Below are 17,215 nucleotides of genomic sequence, written 5' to 3' on the forward strand. Positions count from 1 at the left end.
AGTGACCACAGAGTCATGGCCATGGAGGGATAAACTTGGACCACTATGATTTTAGGTTGATGTCAAAGTGTCAATACACTGGCAAGTGTGAGACAAAGTGTGTATTTGTATATAGGTGGCTACACCCCCACTTTTATTGTATTATTTGTTGTGGTCAGTGATTATTATCAAGGTAACATGCAGACGTCTTTCAAGATGCATCAAATCATTGCTCTCACGTCTGGTTGTGCAAGTGTGAGTCTGTAGCTTTTGACATGCCTGAAAGCAGCTTCTCATGGATGTCAGTCAGTCAGTATGTGATGGGTGGAGTCATGAAACAGGTTGGATATCATTTTAAGCAGCTTCACTCTTGCTGCACCCTGCGAGGTCTTTGATGCGTGTGCGGTTATGGCTGGAAACCAGTCTTCCTGTGGTTGCTGTTTGTTGCCTTCGGGTTAATTTCTAGACATTTTTTCTAAACCAGGTGTACAGTTATAGTATTTTTGTATTCATGACTAGGCTGCTGTTTACTTTTTCTTTTTATAATTCATACCACTAATGTCAAACAAGTCACCTCACTCATGGCAATCCAGACAGCAATCTGTGTACAAAGCATCAGTTGATAGGAGAAGGAACATATTGAAAAAAAATTACATTTCCTTTGACAAGGAAGATGGTAACATATGTTTCATTATAAACTACATTTAATATGGACACAATCAACAATATACAGTGTTCTAAATCTATAAAATCAAAGGCAGTGCTGAATTTCTTCCTCACCAAGTGGAGCACTGCTCAGCAGCTCTGTGCTCCATGCTGCTGTGCTTAACGGTGGCCAGAGGCTGAATTGCAGTGATATCACTGAAGAAAACAGGGGTCTCAGTAACATGTCTGTCCAGGCAGAGACAGTTGTTGCTCAGCACAGCTTGCCTGGTGCCATTTTTGTCCCAATTTCCCCCTCTTTTAGAAGATAATCTTAATCCAGTGTTTGTATTTTTAGCTCTTCTCCTGTGACAAACTTTCTGAGTTCATTAAAGACTGAAATGTCTGGAGTTTTGTGCGATGGCCATTCAGGATTATACAGTGAGACAGTACGGAGTTTGGATGAGGGCCATACTTCCAGATCTCCCATACGAGGGAAAATCAATGCTCCATCCAGTTCCAAGTCCAGATTTTACATTCACATGTATGGACTCACTCCTCTTGATGATTGATTGATTGGTCCAGACTTCACTTCTTTGTTGTGGGCCACTTGTACAAAGGGGTGGGCCCAGGCCCATTAGCCCTGCCCAAAACACTTGTTTGGCTTAAGATAACAAAAAAACTTGGGAGATGGGGGCAAGCTCACCTGCGGGCCATCTGCATCAGCTCTTGTTGACAATGTTAATGTAATTAACTACTTACCTATTTATATTATTTCTTTTTATTTCTATTTTACATTATTGCCTGTTTGCACCATGAAATCTCATCTGTGCTGTATGTCATGCATGCATAGCATATTTGACAATAAAGTTAACTTGACTTGACTTGAATTATTCTTTCTGCCAGAGGGGGGAGACAAGAGTTCAGGTTTAAGTTACTGTGACTCAACATTTTCTGGCAACAAATGGCAGCAACAGGATAAAATCTTGTTGCTGTTGTGCTTCTGCTCAGCCCCTCACAATTGTATTATCATGGCCACTCAGTTTCAGAAGTTTATTGCTGTTTTACTTTTTTTTTGAAAGACTCAACTGTTTGAGAATCACCACCGAGAGGGGAGGAAGCACTTTAACAGTTATTTGAGGACTTCAGCTGTGCATGTGTTTGTGCTTGCAATGGATTGCAGTAATCTGGAATCAATAAAATCCAATAAAATAAATAAATAAAATAAAATCCCAGTTTCTTGCTAAATGGAGAGGGACATATGTTTATAAGTTACAGACACATAGATGTTATCTGCTGGGAGCTATGCAAAGCCTGATAACTGTTTAAAATGTGGAACATACAAAATGAAGTGGAATGATTAGTATGAAAAAATGCTCTCCCTCTCCATTAGCTGGCTGATGTGCCTTTGAGCAAGGCACTTAATCCCAAATTTGCTCACCCGGTGCTTGATAGTGACAGCCCACTACTCCTGTGTGTTTCACTGCATGTAATCTGCTGGGTGTTGCATGTGTGTTCAACTAAGGATGGGTTAAATGCACAGGAAAAATCATTTTTCCCTCAAACTGTGTGTCTGTTGAACTGTATGCACATTTGGCACCTCAGTTTAAGAAAGAAGACTCAGTGTCAACTGGCTCCACATTGCATTTGTTTCTGCAACAAACGTGCTGAAAGGTAAAAAGTGAAATGAATATTAAGAAATTGCTTAGTGTGGTTTGAGGAGAAAGTGGAGGATTAAGATGGATTTGGTGTTGTTTTTACATGTGCAACCAAAAGCATTAACTTTACAAGACAAAGTAGAAAGGCTTTTGTGAGAAAGTAGCAGAACTTTTGTTGCATGTGGTTTTATTGCAGAGAGCTGAAGGCTAGTCTTCCTGTGGCTTTCGATCTCGTTGTCGTGTTTTCACCACAGTGGAAAATGAAGACTTGTTGTTTGGCCGCATGCGCATGCAAGCCACAGCAAAGACAGAAAGCTACTCATCTACATTTGTTATGTACAAATTCATTTCACAGTTGAAAAATTGTCTCCATTGTATGTCAGTATATTTAACCAAAAGCAGAAAATCACATATTTGTGGAAGTGTTTTCTGCATTACTGTATGCTTTGTTTTATACCCAGAAAAGTCTCATGGAGGTCACTCACTCCTCCCTCCTTGCAGCCTGATCACCTCTCAGTGTCTTGACTGGCTCCTCCTCCATCAAACCAAACCTCAACCGTATTTATTTATGGTAATGTTAAAAAAACAACAACAACAAAAAAAGCCAACAAAAAACAGAGACCGAGCGAGAGAAAGAAAGAAGCATGTGTGAAGCAAAACCAAACACTAGAAAGGAAATAATATATTTACCTTAATGTTCAATTATTTGAAGTGACTCATTGCATGTTACTGCTCATATAACAACAGAAGCATGTCCAATTGTTTTAAAAGCTCAAGTGAAATCAATTAACTGACCAGCATCAGAAATGTGACAGACGATGTTTAAAGTCTGAAGGCAGATGTTGACGTAGCTTGTGAAGGTCAAGTAGTGAAAAAAAGTTTGCGGAAAGTCAGAGTTTGTATAGTGTGTTTAATGGTAGTATTACGCTTGGTCAAGTAGTGCAAGTAGTTGATGATTGTGTTTATGGCTAAAATGTTGCTGTGGTGGGACACTCATGTAGATGATGTTTGTCACCACAGAGGTGTCACCATCACCATCTATTTTCACCCCAGACTTTCCAGCCTGTACATTTACAGAGAAGAACGTCATATAGTCAAAAGTAGCCCACTTCTCACTATCACTCTTTATGCTTCGCATCAAAGCTTTCATATTAAAGGTCTTCTTATTTTCACCTCAGTTGTGCTCAGACCACACTGTGCTGGCACTTCCTTTTAAGCGACGTGTCTCTCTCTCATTCTTGCTTCTCCCCCAACAGACGCAGTCAGCGTCTTTTGCCTTTCATTGGGTGTCAAATGTCTTGTTGTTCCTCTCAGATGAAGGGTGGATGAGGACAATGAGAAAGACAAAGACTTTGGCTGAGAGACTGAAAGAATTCAAGCAAGAAAATGTAAACTGACCATGAATGTGGGAACTTTATTTGTCTTACAAAAATGTCTTAACATCGACTCTTTCTGCCACCAGTTAACCAAGCGTACTCATGTGGTCATTGGCTTGTAGCAGAAGAAGATGATAAAGCATCAGTTTCAGTTTCCTCCTGAGTCTATCTGCTAATAGAATAAACAACATGAGTCTCCATTTGTTTCTCTGATGCTGGCTTCTCGTTTCTTGTCTCTGGAAGGAACTTGAATGCTGCACAGTTCAGGTTATCGAAGTCCAGATTCTGTAAATCAGAGCATTTGGGGTCATGCACTGTCTGTGACATGCTCTAACCATTTTTACAAGAACTAGCATAGAATTTACGCTGGCTTATGCTGCCTGACGGCAAAATAAATAGTTTTTATGACGTACAGAAGCACAGAGGCTAAATATTATGTTTGAGTTGCAAACGGTACACAAACACTGTTTTACACAAAACTAAAATGAGACCAAAGAACTAATACTTCACCTTGTTTCTTGCAAGATGCAGATCTCCAGCTGCAGCTACATCATAAAAGATAAGTCTGATTAGTTACGTGTCACTGATCAAATATTTCTCTGTCACCACTTGATTCAGTGGGATGTACAACAAATGATATGTCCGTTGTACCTTTCTGGAGCTGTTGGATTTTAACAGCCAGAACAATAACAGCCATCATGAGGAAAACAGTCAGACTGCCAAGGGTCACATTCATGATGTTTCCTGTTCTATCAGGCTCCCCTGCCAGAAAGATTATTACATTAAAATGTTTTTTAAGGTGCAAAAACCAAAAATCACATTTCCCTGACAATACATTCAGATATACTGGAAATATGATAAAAAAATCCTTAATGAATCAATTTGGTGGCTTTGGCCATGGTTAAGATTGAAATTACTGGCTCTGTGGGGACTGGTGGCCCAAAAATCTGAGAACCTTACTTTGAGTGTTGGAATCCACTTCATCATCAGGTTCAGCATCACCTTTAAAAAGGAACGGGATGAAATAACTCGACACGTGCTGGTTTTTTGTTTGTCTGATACTGTGCTGTAGAGGTCTGACTGTATGAGACAAGCAGTTTTATAGTACGGTCACAATTAATTTGGCATATGCTGTAAATATGATAACTTATATAATATAAAAACATAACTTTAACAGACATGAGACTTAACAACAATCTCACCTTGAACGTTTAAATGTATTGCAGTTGCAATGACTGTATGTGTCTTGATGTAAAATCCACAGAAATACATCCCAGAATCAGATAAATCCACTCGTTCTATTTTGAGAAAAACTGTTGAGATGTTTGAGCTCATTTCAAATTTTCCATTTTCAAATCCACGACAGGGTGAAGCTTCATCACCAAACCTATACATAGAGGAGATACAGGTGGGCTTGGTTCTGTTGACCACTCTGAACCAATCTGTCTGAGTTGGAGCTGTGGAAATGTTGGAGCACAGCAGTGTGGCTTCTTGACCAGGCTGAACCTCCACAGTCTGAAGGTCCGAGCCTGAGACGGAGATCCAGCCTGAAACACACGGCAGAGACAATCAGAGATTTACCCCTGAGAGCATAACGCATCAGTGACTGTAATAGGGTGACAACATTGACAGTTACTTCACTTCTAACTTGGAAGTTTACATTCTGGTGAGTTTCTGGTTATTTAATAATGGTTAGAATAATGAAGTGCCAGTACTCACTGAGGCTGCAGACGAATAAAGTTGATATTAAGCTGAGGCTCTTCATTGCCCGTTTCATTGTCTCACTGTCAGGAGTTTTTGTACCACTGAGCGTCTGCGAAAGGCTTTAGAGAGGAGGGGTGTCTTTTGTTTTTTTATCTTTCCGCTCATACTGCTTTGCAGTGCCATTACATATCTGTAAGCCCCGGCTAATAATCAACATAAACATAACATAAACTGAAATATGTCCTCCCAGGAAAGTTTGGTGTTGGCAGAATGAAACTCTCATGACATTATATCTGTGTCAGATGTAATGTGAGACAAAGGTTTATGCCTCCATGCATCACTCGAGAGACTGGGGATTGGAATTGGTGCCACAAACAGTTTATCTTGGTCCTCGAAGCCTGGCTTATCCAGGCTGACCCCTCTGAGAGTGTCGCTCAGGACAAACAGGTGCCATACGAACCTCACAGTTGATGTTTAAAACAAATAAGATTAAAAGGTATGCAAATCAAGTAAGCTAAAATGTGGTTCATCTCACTTAGGGTGATTATCTGGGGCAGTTATAGGCAGCGCCTGGCACCAATAAGACCTACTGTGAGCTTAAACCTTTGGGAGGACATTCTGGGGTGAGTTTTAATCAAGACCAGTGGTGAGTCTTTGTTTGGAAAGAAGGCTCTATTATGCTAGTAGTTTCAGAGCCGGTTGATGGATGCACACAATCTGAAATTAAAACCAACAGCAGTAAAATAAAAGAATATTGTAAAAAGGACATGGAGACTATTTAATGTTGCTGCACTATTTAATGATGTGTATGCTGTGTGATAAAAGCTTTATAGTGCAGGCTATAAATAATAAGCATTCTACAGCAGATATTGAAAGTAGTTCTGTAGATGTTTTACCTAAAGTAATGATTAAAAGCAAAAATTAGCAAAAGCTCATTAACGCAATGATGTGAAGCAATAAAATTCAACAATCCTTATGGAACCACATGCCTACAGTGAAAGAGAGATACTTAGAGAGAGACAGAGAGTAAGAGAGTTAAAATGTCACATTCTTGTTCTCTTAGAGCAGCAATGAGTTTGAATAGCTTTGAAATCTTCTTGTGAGTCTTTATTTTTCATTTGCACAGGCAATATTTGTCCCCACGGGGTGCTGGCTTATTCTATTGTTATTTTACTTCTCTGGAAAGTTCTAATACCACACCTACTTTAATTTTATCATAAGGGGCTAGTTTTTCACTGCTTCCTGTTCTACTTTCCACAGAGCTGTCACTTCAGAGGCCTCAAAGTTGTTACCTCAACTGTGCTCAGTGTTCAGAGACCAGCTCAGAGACCACGATGGGCTGTTTGTTCCTGTCAAATGAGTGATGTTAACCTCACTCACTTACTCCTTCCCCCATCACAGCGCATTTTAGACTCGCTACTTGTATGTTTGACAATGTCCTATCAGAATTGTTCTCTATCACACGTTACGCATGCTCTTTTTCCTCTCAGACAGAATAAGAAAGGTTGACACTTTGACCGAGACAGAGAAATATGAAGGTTAAAATATAGAAACATTATTTAACCTGTGTTCTTTGACTCCTCCCACCCACAAACACAGACACCACAACAACAGATTAATGTGATAAAGCATCTGCTCCACTTCGAGCTGCAGTTGCTTTGGTGGTAGCGTACACAACATTTGGCTCCATGTTTCTCTCTGATGCATGTCTGTGGTTTCTCTTTGGTTTCGCCTGGAAGGTTAGAGCTGCGTAGTTCAGGTCATCTGAACCCACCTTCTGTAAATTAGAGTATTTAGAGTCACTTACTTTCGCACAAACACTGATTAGGTACTTCTACTTACTTTTTCAAAATAATATTTACAATAACCATTTTTTAACTGTTTGTTGTTTGTAACCGCACTTCAGAAAATTATATGTGACAGCATGCAGAAACACCCGTCCTTCTTGACACCTACATCTTTGGGTAGAGCTGATGGAGCATTTTCACGTGTTTCACAGAAAAAAACAAACAAGATCACTGCTAGGAAGAAGGAAAAAAGCATGGCTACAAGTAGTGTTCTGGCATTCTGAATAATGAAACAAAATGCCTGCACTATCACACATTTTGCTCCAAAGTGCCGATCCTCAGCTGTCAGTTTTAAAGTTTGAAGATGACAGCTGACATTTGAGTTAAAGAGATGAAATGGATCAATAGGGATCCCTTTTACATGAGATTAAGGAGTGAATGCTTGTCTAAATTTGTTGTTTGATGCCATCCATAGATCACACTCATCAGGAGGTTCAATGCAACTTGAAAACAAAAGCACAAATACGCGTTAAAAGTTAATGGTGGGTTCACCTTTTTTCTTTCCGGCTGTACTTCTTTGTTCATAGCTAAAAGGTGAAAAACACAATTCAGATTAGTTTATTATTAATATTAATGGATTTTTCCATCAACTTACAAGAAGATGAGCACCAAATTATAAATCCGCTGTACCTGTCTTAAGTTTCCTGTTTTTAACAGCCAAAACGATGATGATTAATAGGAGGAAAACACTCAGACAACCCAGGATCCCACTCATTAGTTCTGTCATTTCATTAGTCTCCTCTGTGGGGAGGAGAAAGGTGGAACTGTGTGTTTTAGTCATTTGGCTTTAGCCATAGTTAAGATTTAAATTACTGTTTCTGTGGCGGCTTGCACAATGAGGAAAAATCTGGGAACCTTACTTTGAGTGTTAAAATCCACTTCATCATCAGGTTCAGCATCACCTTTAAAAAAGGAACGGGATGAAATAACTCGACACGTGCTGGTTTTTTGTTTGTCTGATACTGTGCTGTAGAGGTCTGACTGTATGAGACAGGCTGTTTTATAGTACGGTCACAATTAATTTGGCATATACTGTAAATATGATAACTTATATAATATAAAAACATAACTTTAACAGACATGAGACTTAACAACAATCTCACCTTGAATATTTAAATGTGTTGCAGTTGAAATGACTGTATGCATGTTGATGTAAAATCCACAGAAATACATCCCAGAATCAGATAAATCCACTCGTTCTATTTTAAGAAAAACTGTTGAGATGTTTGAGCTCATTTCAAATTTTCCATTTTCAAATCCAGGACAGGGTGAAGCTTCACCACCAAACCCATACATAGAGAAGATACAGGTGGGCTTGGTTCTGTTGACCACTCTGAACCAATCTGTCTGAGTTGGATTTTTGGAAATGTTGGAGCACAGCAGTGTGGCTTCTTGACCAGGCTGAACCTCCACAGTCTGAAGGTCCGAACCTGAGACGGAGATCCAGCCTGAAACACACGGCAGAGACAATAAGAGATTTATACCTCAGCTGTAAACCAACTAGTTAGTTAATTAGCTCAATAATAATTTGCAAGTTAAAAATTAAAGGTGGGTGAAGGAACGAAAAAGAGAATATGACAGTTTTCTGTGTACAATAATTCAATATCATAACTTACTGAGGCTGTAGAGAAGTAAAGCTGATATTAAGATGGACCTCTTCATTGTGCGTATAACCTTGTCACAACCAGAGCACTTATATTCCTTCAAAGGGGCGGGGTATTGAATAGTTCATACAAGGAAGCTCAAATGTTTCACCATCTTTATCTGACATCATTTGAAGTAAAATATATTTAGTTCCTAGAAAACAAATCTTATATAGATTTGCAGCAAATGGAAACTCTGTAAATAATGTTTTCCGCCAAAGCAGTGCTGCTACTTTGGACAGCAGAGGGTGAAGTTTCACTCTCCTGCAGCAACGGTATGCTTGCTAAGCATAGGACAGCTGGTGCTGGTGGAGTGAAAACCTGTTATCCTTATCCTTATCCTACCTTGTTATCTGTGAGTTTGGCAACTGTTTAATGATTTGCGATTTATTACACGTTAATGCGTGTCACGTTAATGCGCCAACCTATTAGGGCTGGGCAAGTCAAAGCGTTATTATCACGTTAACGCATAAATTAATCAACGCTGACAATCACTCTATCACTCATCAATCATTAGTGAGCAAGTGAGTAATGGTTAGTTAGCTAGTGAGCAACCGATTTTAAAAATATTTATTATAATATAGCAGTTAATGCGCAGCAGAACAATTGTCGGTGCCAACCAACCAATGCGTTAACACGATAATAATGCCCAGCCCTAAAAAAACTGAAAAATACTATTCATTTTTGGAAAACTGGAAACCAGTTATTCAGTAGAGCATTACTTTTATTTCATGAGTCCTTAACATTAATGGTGGGAAGAAGACAATAAAGAGGGTCCCACATTTTGGCAATTGAATTTGTATGTGGGATTCCTCCTTGCTTCATGTGCCTCATAGAATTTCAAACAGCTTAAGTAACAACTGCTCTGCTACTTTTACAGTTTTATGCAGCCATCATGGAGGTCTCTGTGCAGTGGTGCTATTAGTTTGCTTGTTATGTCATTTCTTGAAGATGCAGCAAACTTACTGACGTGACTGCAACTCTGTGTTAACAGTCTGAATGGCAGTGAGCTGAGCATGTAGCTCCGAGGAGCACCAGTGGTAATGGAGCTAAAAATATACTGTCACAAACCGTCTGTGCTGTGTCAGTTCTCCCTTTGACAGAGGAAGGTGTTGATTACAAGGGCAAATCAAACAACGTCACTCACAGTATTTTAAGACCCAGACAAACCATTGTGCATGTGCATACTGTCATTCCCCCTCTTCAGGCCCCCTAGGGGGCACTACAGATCTCTGGCTATCAAAATATCCTGCTTTAAAACTGTTTTAAAAAAAATATATATTTTGCTTATTGTTACCACAGTTAGATCTTTGCACTTCACTTTGCAGAATGATGTAGATGTGTGGATTTTGAAACTAGAAGACTACACTTCATCTACTGGAGGAGGGCAGTTTGTGTGTGCTCGCCTTAAATCTCAGTTTAATAGTGGTCCAGTCTGTAACTTATGTGAAAACCTCCAGCGCACAAACACTTTTTTTTTTTTTTTTTTACTGAAGTAGGATACTCACTAATTTATTATTTTTTCACTGTATTAACTTTTTTGTTCGCATAAAAAAAAAAAAATATACAATTTCAAAAAAGTTGGGTGTGAAGTGTACGTGAAAACAGAATGCAGTCATTTGCAAATAAAATATGCCTTCTGGTTTTTTGTGTTGCTGAGCCCATGTAGATTACACTTTATAAAATCATGTGTTTGACAAAGTGAAGAACCAAACCCCATCCTTGCTCGTAAATGACTCTTTAAAGGATGCCCCCTTCAGACCTATTCATGACACTATCATCTGTTACCAGTGAACCTGTTTACCTGTGTAATGTTTCAAACAGGTGTCTTTTGAGCAGTAAACAACTTTCCCAGTCTTCTGTTGCTCCTGTCCCAACTTTTTTGAAAAGTAGTGCTGCTGTCAGATATCAGTTTGATGATACATTAAATGAGCTGTCTCTATTGTGTTTTCAGTTGAATGAAAAAGGATCAGCAAATGATCACATTCTGTTTTGTACCCAGGCCAAACCTGAGATCTAAGAGAAATGCTCCATTCACCTTCACTAAGCTCTCAAGCAGCCAATATTTATGGTTGTAATGCTCCTGAGGATGCTAAACAAGTTCATAATAGAGCTTTTTGATACGACATGACAGAATCCTTTTCTTTATTGTTATATTTTTATAACACCTGGTGTTATTGTCCGACCACTGATTGCCTGTTGTTCCGTACTGCTGTTCTGTTAATTTGTCTTCTAGTATGGCCAAGGCGGATGTTTAAAATGTCACACAGGTTGACCCTCTTAGCAGCCAATCAAATGCAACCCAAATTTCAAGCTCTTCCTTGCTCTTTCACTCACACTGTTCAATTCTCAAAACCACTGAGACGATGCACCTGCACATGATCCTCTGTGGAATATGTAAGTTCCTTCATATAATATGCATTTTGTATATCATTTTATTAATTCAGTCTCAGCTTATATTTCTATAATGTTATGTCCTCTCTTAGTTCACCTGTCAGCAGTGATCCAGTCGGCAGTCAAACAGGACTCTGGGGTTATATCCGTCAGTGTTGGGGACAATGTGACTTTACATTGCTTCTATCACAGCCAAGTGGCGATGCACTTCTCCTGGTACAAACAAATCTTAGGAGGTGAACCTGAAGTCCTGTCAAATATTTACAAGCATGAAATACCATCAAAACCGTTTCACCGGGTGGAGAAGGACCCTCGTTTCTCTGTGCAGAAGAGAGAAGGGGTGAATCATTTACACATTTCTGATGTCCACCTCTCAGATTCAGCTACATACTTCTGTGGAAGCTCACACTCCAACATGGTGGAATTTGGAAAGGGGGTCTTCCTAAGTGTCAAAGGTATTGTGTTTTTATTTCATATGGTTTCATATGCTTCCAGAGGTTTTCATTCTAAATAATCTGATTTACCTGTTATCATCTGAAGCAATGACAGTTTTCATTTGCTTAGACTGTAAGATCCAAATTATTTTATATTTAATGGTTAAACAAGTAAATATGCAGGAGATTAAGTAACATTTGATTGTGCTAGGCTCTCCAGCAGTTTCAAACACATAATGGATACGTTATTGTTTTCAGATACTTAACTAGATACGGGGTCAATAATAAAACATAAAACTTAGAGCCTCCTAAATAAACTTTGTCTCCAAAAATCAAATAAAAGAAAAATCTTTTCTCTGACTGCTGTCCCTATGGATTTTAGGAGCCACGCCCAAGGGAATAGTCCAGAGTCCAGTATCAGAGACTATCCAGCCAGGAGGATCTATGACTTTCAACTGTACAGTACATACTGAAACCTGTGATGGAAAACACAGTGTTTACTGGTTCAGACATGGGTCTCGCCAAGGAATTCTTCACAGACACATCTCCACCCCACAGTCTTCTTCACAGAGTTGTGTCTACCATTTGCAGAAGATGAACGTGAGCACCTCTGATGCTGGAACATACTACTGTGCTGTGGCCTACTGTGGGATGATAATGTTTGGTAATGGAAGCGAGTTGGTCGTCAGAGGTGATGTTGGAGCCCAAATGGCACAGATGAAAATCTTAGTCTGGCTCTCCATCATTAGAACTGTAATTCTGTTGTTCTTTATGACTATTTGTCTTTTGGTTTACACCAGTAGGAGCAGGCAAAGGCCTTAACGCAGAGTTTATTTGAAAATGCTTGCTCAGAATTAAAAAACAAACAAAGCAATCACAAATCACACAAAATTAATACCAAAGTTATGTGCACCTAATAGTGCTATTTTTCTTAATTAAAACCACTTTGAAAAAGCTCATGTTTGCCTCCTCGTACAGAGTCATTATTTTATGAAGGGATATAATTAGCGCATAAACAACAAGTAAACAGTTTTTGGTAAATTTGGTAAATCATTGAGAATACGTTGCATGTATTGTCTAACCAACCCATAAACACTGTTCACGTTTCGCTAACCACAGCAGAAGCAGTGCTACATAAGATCTGTGATTTTTGCTTATCTTGTGAAACATCAAAGAACCTCAGCCTCTAAACAAATAGTTTCTGTGATATAGGTTTCTGTGATGTTCTGAAAGTCTTAAGGTTGGAGGTACACAGGTTTCCTGCAACAAAATGAGGACATCCTGCTAAAAAAACCTCTTTCCGACAAACTAAGACAATCTTAAATCGGCACATGACCTTCTCTTCTTTTGCTGGCAACCACAAAACTGCTAAAAAAAGACAAAGAGTGAAAAGTGTGGCCTGTTTTCTGTGATGGAACTGCATCACACGGCCCACAGAAACCCTTTGTTGTGCTGTAGAAGTGGTTTTTCTTTGGTAATGAGGCATAAAGTAAAAATCAGAGAGGAAGAACCTGATCCGTTAAACCAATCACATTATGTCACGATCATCTTCAGCCTATCGAATCGTTGCTGCCAAACTTTCGATTTTGCTCCCCTCTCTGCTGCTGTCTGCTGTCATTTCATCCCAAGTGGACCGGTTGCTCAGAGGACATTCAGACTTGTCATAGCAGGAAAAACACAAGTGGACTTAATAAAAGTAACAAGAACTGAGTTCCATCAAGTCATCCCAATGACAGTGAGCCTACAAGCACAGTGGCAGGATCAACTCTAAGTGGAATGCAGCATGTATTCATACATTTGTGAGTTTGCTGATATGGCATGTAAAAATATCTTGCTGTGCAACTGTCTCATTGTCGCAAACCTCATCGGATGAGACTATTCACATTTCTGATATTTCTTGGGCACGTCAGTGAATATTGTAATTCACTCTTAATAAGTCTGTCTTGAATGAAATTTGGATGACTAAAGTTTTCTCCATCTGGAGGAGCTGCAAAACCTGCTCGTATTGATTAATCATTATCATATGTTTTGCTCAGTGTCATCAGTCCACTTTCTTACTTAAATTTACTCCAACAATTGAGTTTTGCACTCATGATTGACACATGAAAAATAACCTTGCATCAGCAGCTGCAGAAGCTGAGGACAGTAGAGTATAGAGTGTGTGTCATCTGTGTTTTGGCAGAGCTGAGGGTATTTCTTTGAAATCTGGAGGCAAACGGTAAAAAAAGTTGATGTTTTACAGGTGATATCACCTCAAAGAAACCTTTTTATTTGCAAGGCATGCCTTTATATTTACTGAAATTGGTCTGGAAACATGTCCAGGTCTACTGCTTTACACTGGAGTACACACATTCACTATTAGTGTTGCTCCTCTGTCTTCTGGATCGATTGGCTTTGAGATCCCTTAAAGCAGCGTAATGAAGGTTCTCTGTCTCTTGACACGGCTGGTAAGAAAATAGAAAATGATTCATCACTATTACAACAAATACAGCACAAAAAAATGTATATGGAACGCGATGAGTTTCACAGAAATGAAAAACAAAATGAATGCTCTGAAATCAATCATGGGTACAATAATTACTAATGACGAATGCTAATGACTTCCCCAAAAACAGAATATATGGGTATTTGTGACCAATTAGATTGTCCATATCATGATTCTTGACTGATAGCAGCCAAAACTGACGAATATTGCTGAAAAACATTTAATAGTACAAATTACCCTCTATGACACCTGCCAACAGATAAAGAAAATGCAGATAATGCTGGGCCATTAAAATTCTTTTATTTTTCAATAGAAAATGACACTTACCGCTGCATTTGGAGCAGAAGTTGTTGAAAATGTCACATTAGACTCTGGTTGTGACACACAAAATGAAAGCCATTTTATTTAATTGCAATAATCAGTAAAACTTCCCATTAGCTTTAAACAGTAACAGTTACCTGTATATTGGCAGTTCTTTTTGTTCATCTTGTAGACTGTGAAAGCCAGTAACACAACCAGGACGGTGGTGAATGACAAAGCTGCACTCAAGATATACACAAGCGAGTCCACCGCAACTGCAGAAAGGCAGACACCAGGAGATATGAGACGTGTTTGTCTGGTTTGGACATTTTGATATCAATCTGAAAACAATGCTGACCAGTAACATATATGTTGATCGTTCTAATTCTTGCTGCTGCTTGCTAAAAGAGATCCCTTGACAAAGCATTTTCAGTTCAAGTAATGGGGGTCAAGTCTGTGTGTGTGCATGGTTACCACTCATGATGAGCGGCCACGAAAGTGTGTGTGTGAATTGTTGAATTCTGTTGTAAAGTATGAGTGCTCAGTATGAATACAGTCCATTTACGATTCTTGTGAGCTTACACTTTGGAATCCAAATTTGCAAAACAAGGACTGTAGATGTTTTAACTCCTGCAGTGGAGTCGCGTTAAGAAGGAACTACTACATGATCTCTGCGTTCGTGAGTAATTATTATAGTGAGCAATAATTCATGTCAGCATGTATTATATTATGAAGGGTTTACAAATATGTCACTTAAGGAGTTATTTATCAAATGAGGAAACCTCTGCTAGAACAGCTACTCACAGTCAAAGTCCAGCTTGGTCCCATTTCCAAACAGTATGTGTCCACATGAGGCAACAGCACAGTAGTAGGTCCCACCATGAGAAAGATTCAGGTTCTTCATTGTCAAATTGTAAGCACAGGAGTGTGTTTGTGTGCTGGGTTTCCTCTCACACTGATCACTCCTGCTTCCGTGAGTGTAAATGAGAACTAGATGAGATTCTCCAGAGTTTTTGAACCAGTAAACACTGTGTTCTCCATCACAGGTCCCAGTGTGTACTGTACAGTTCAGAGTCACAGAGCCTCCTGGCTGGATGGTCTCAGATGCTGACTGATGGACCACAGCTGGGATTTTCAGGGCTGAACCCTTTACGTTGATGGTTGTGCCCTCACAAAATTGAAGAATATAGAAATTGTTCCTTAAGCAGTAGTAAGTACCTGAGTCTGAAATTTGTGAATTCGAAATCTTCAGCTGATATTTACGATTTTCAATATCCAGGGAGAAACGTGGATTCTTAAATTCATCATGAAAGGTGATGTTGCCATTATAACTGATTGAAGACACCAACTTTGGTGTGAGTCCCACAGTTTGCTTATACCAGTAAAACATCTTTGCTCCATCACTGCTACAGAAGCATGACAAAGTCACAGTTTTTCCAACAGCTGATTGAAAATGTAATGATGACTGCTTTAAAGCTGTTGTGTGAGCTGAGGAGAAGATGAAGAAACAAAGCAAAAACACATTTAATTAAATTCTAATTCATTTAATTAAACATGTTGGAATGAGCTGTACTTCAGAATCCGTAAACACAGATTACAAGCAAACATACGATTATTGTATATAATTATAACATTAAATAGCATAGTAAACAATAGACAGTAACAAAATACAACTTACCAATATTCACCACAAACAGACATGCGACACACAAAGCAAAGTTTGGAGGTGCCATAGTGCTTCAGAAGCTGCGATGAGTGAGCTCAATCTCTCTATGCTGTCTCCTCTTCAGTGAGAAGACTGGGTTTGACTGTCCAATCAGATTCTTTGTCCTATTTTGGAAACACTGAAAACATGTTCAGTGCTCTGTAACATGACAGTGTTAGTCTTACATAAGCAGAGAACAACAGTAACAACAAATGAGTGGCCATACATTAAATCACAAATACTGGAGTCATAAAAACACTATTCACCCGTTTTCCACAAGAACAAACATGTAAGATCAAAGACAAACTTATAGAGATGTCATTATATTCAACTTCTGTTGTTCAATGAAAAGAATCTTAATACTTACTCTTACAGACTAGATTGTATTTGATTAGCCAACCTGACGTGACTGTGTATGACCTGTAAATGAAATATGATCACATGAGAACATTTACATTGTTAGTTATTTAAGTAGATCAACATTCTGGTATTGGATTTAAAGTCACTGAAAAATGTATAATTCAATATAAACCCTAGTACCAATGCTCAATAGAAGTCCTTGCTCCATTTGGATGTCATTATGTCAAACAGTAAACAACATGGAAATATGACTTATACTGGAGCCTTCCACCAGGGTGAGATCAACATCTTTTGGCTTTGCCTTTGGGGAGCCCACATGTCATCCATCTTTATACACATTCAGTGGTCCAGTGTGTCAGCTCAGAGGTCCCACATTATATAACACAAGTTCCAAACAAACTAACATTTAGCCACAAATAAGACTCAAACTCTGGTCTCCCCCAGGTTAGCCCAGTGACCCATCCAACCACCTCACCCTCTTTTCTCATTCTTTAATCCTGTACTAAAGAGCCCAGAAATCACACTAGAGGGTTTGCTCCAGCTTCATACTCAGAGGTGAAGGACCATTTGGTCAGACATACGTCATGAGTTAATAAAGCACTGATTATCATGAAAGAAATTTCATAATATTAAAATAGCCATATTTTAAAGACAAAATCAAAAATGTAGTTAATGTTTTCTTTGTAGA

At 38.9% G+C, this 17,215-nt stretch overlaps 3 protein-coding genes across 4 annotated transcripts; 1 reads left to right on the forward strand and 2 right to left on the reverse strand.

Moving 5' to 3' along the window:
- Positions 1 to 5,061: 5,061 nt before the first annotated feature.
- Positions 5,062 to 8,868, reverse strand: LOC124054986. Its single transcript, XM_046381564.1, has 7 exons — positions 8,823 to 8,868; positions 8,310 to 8,654; positions 8,067 to 8,108; positions 7,837 to 7,947; positions 7,699 to 7,733; positions 5,375 to 7,136; positions 5,062 to 5,202 (listed from the first exon to the last, which is right to left on the reverse strand). The coding sequence occupies exons 1-6, from the start codon at positions 8,866 to 8,868 to the stop codon at positions 6,975 to 6,977; spliced, it is 741 nt and encodes a 246-aa protein (XP_046237520.1). The 3' UTR covers positions 5,062 to 5,202; positions 5,375 to 6,974.
- A 2,101-nt stretch (positions 8,869 to 10,969) lies between these two features.
- LOC124054997 (immunoglobulin kappa light chain-like) lies at positions 10,970 to 12,547 on the forward strand. 2 transcript variants are annotated; one of them, XM_046381581.1, is made up of 4 exons: positions 10,970 to 11,246; positions 11,336 to 11,479; positions 11,621 to 11,698; positions 12,060 to 12,547. In XM_046381581.1, the coding sequence occupies exons 1-4, from the start codon at positions 11,216 to 11,218 to the stop codon at positions 12,497 to 12,499; spliced, it is 693 nt and encodes a 230-aa protein (XP_046237537.1). In that variant the 5' UTR covers positions 10,970 to 11,215; the 3' UTR covers positions 12,500 to 12,547. The 2 variants fall into 2 exon arrangements, with proteins under 2 accessions (XP_046237537.1, XP_046237536.1); XM_046381580.1 differs by having other exon boundaries at positions 10,985 to 11,246; positions 11,336 to 11,698.
- A 228-nt stretch (positions 12,548 to 12,775) lies between these two features.
- Positions 12,776 to 16,211, reverse strand: LOC124054996. Its single transcript, XM_046381579.1, has 5 exons — positions 16,141 to 16,211; positions 15,267 to 15,950; positions 14,621 to 14,737; positions 14,490 to 14,533; positions 12,776 to 14,121 (listed from the first exon to the last, which is right to left on the reverse strand). Exons 1-5 carry the CDS (start codon positions 16,193 to 16,195, stop codon positions 14,002 to 14,004), a joined length of 1,020 nt encoding a protein of 339 aa, XP_046237535.1. The 5' UTR covers positions 16,196 to 16,211; the 3' UTR covers positions 12,776 to 14,001.
- Between the last annotated feature and the right edge of the window lie 1,004 nt (positions 16,212 to 17,215).

Source organism: Scatophagus argus, chromosome 23 (genome assembly GCF_020382885.2).
Source record: "Scatophagus argus isolate fScaArg1 chromosome 23, fScaArg1.pri, whole genome shotgun sequence".
Classification (NCBI taxonomy): domain Eukaryota; kingdom Metazoa; phylum Chordata; class Actinopteri; family Scatophagidae; genus Scatophagus; species Scatophagus argus.

Excerpts from the sequence above, each read along its gene's own strand:
- LOC124054986 (XM_046381564.1), bottom strand. The coding sequence starts at position 8,868 with ATGAAGAGGTCCATCTTAATATCAGCTTTACTTCTCTACAGCCTCA. Across the intron at positions 8,655-8,822 it reads TTTACTTCTCTACAGCCTCA|GCTGGATCTCCGTCTCAGGT; the intron begins GTAAGTTATGAT and ends CGTGTGTTTCAG. Across the intron at positions 7,734-7,836 it reads AAACAGGAAACTTAAGACAG|CTATGAACAAAGAAGTACAG; the intron begins GTACAGCGGATT and ends TTCACCTTTTAG.
- LOC124054997 (XM_046381580.1), top strand. The coding sequence starts at position 11,216 with ATGCACCTGCACATGATCCTCTGTGGAATAT. Across the intron at positions 11,247-11,335 it reads CATGATCCTCTGTGGAATAT|TTCACCTGTCAGCAGTGATC; the intron begins GTAAGTTCCTTC and ends GTCCTCTCTTAG. Across the intron at positions 11,699-12,059 it reads GGTCTTCCTAAGTGTCAAAG|GAGCCACGCCCAAGGGAATA; the intron begins GTATTGTGTTTT and ends TATGGATTTTAG.
- LOC124054996 (XM_046381579.1), bottom strand. The coding sequence starts at position 16,195 with ATGGCACCTCCAAACTTTGCTTTGTGTGTCGCATGTCTGTTTGTGGTG. Across the intron at positions 14,534-14,620 it reads AAAGAACTGCCAATATACAG|AGTCTAATGTGACATTTTCA; the intron begins GTAACTGTTACT and ends TGTCACAACCAG. Across the intron at positions 14,122-14,489 it reads CTTCTGCTCCAAATGCAGCG|CCGTGTCAAGAGACAGAGAA; the intron begins GTAAGTGTCATT and ends TTTTCTTACCAG.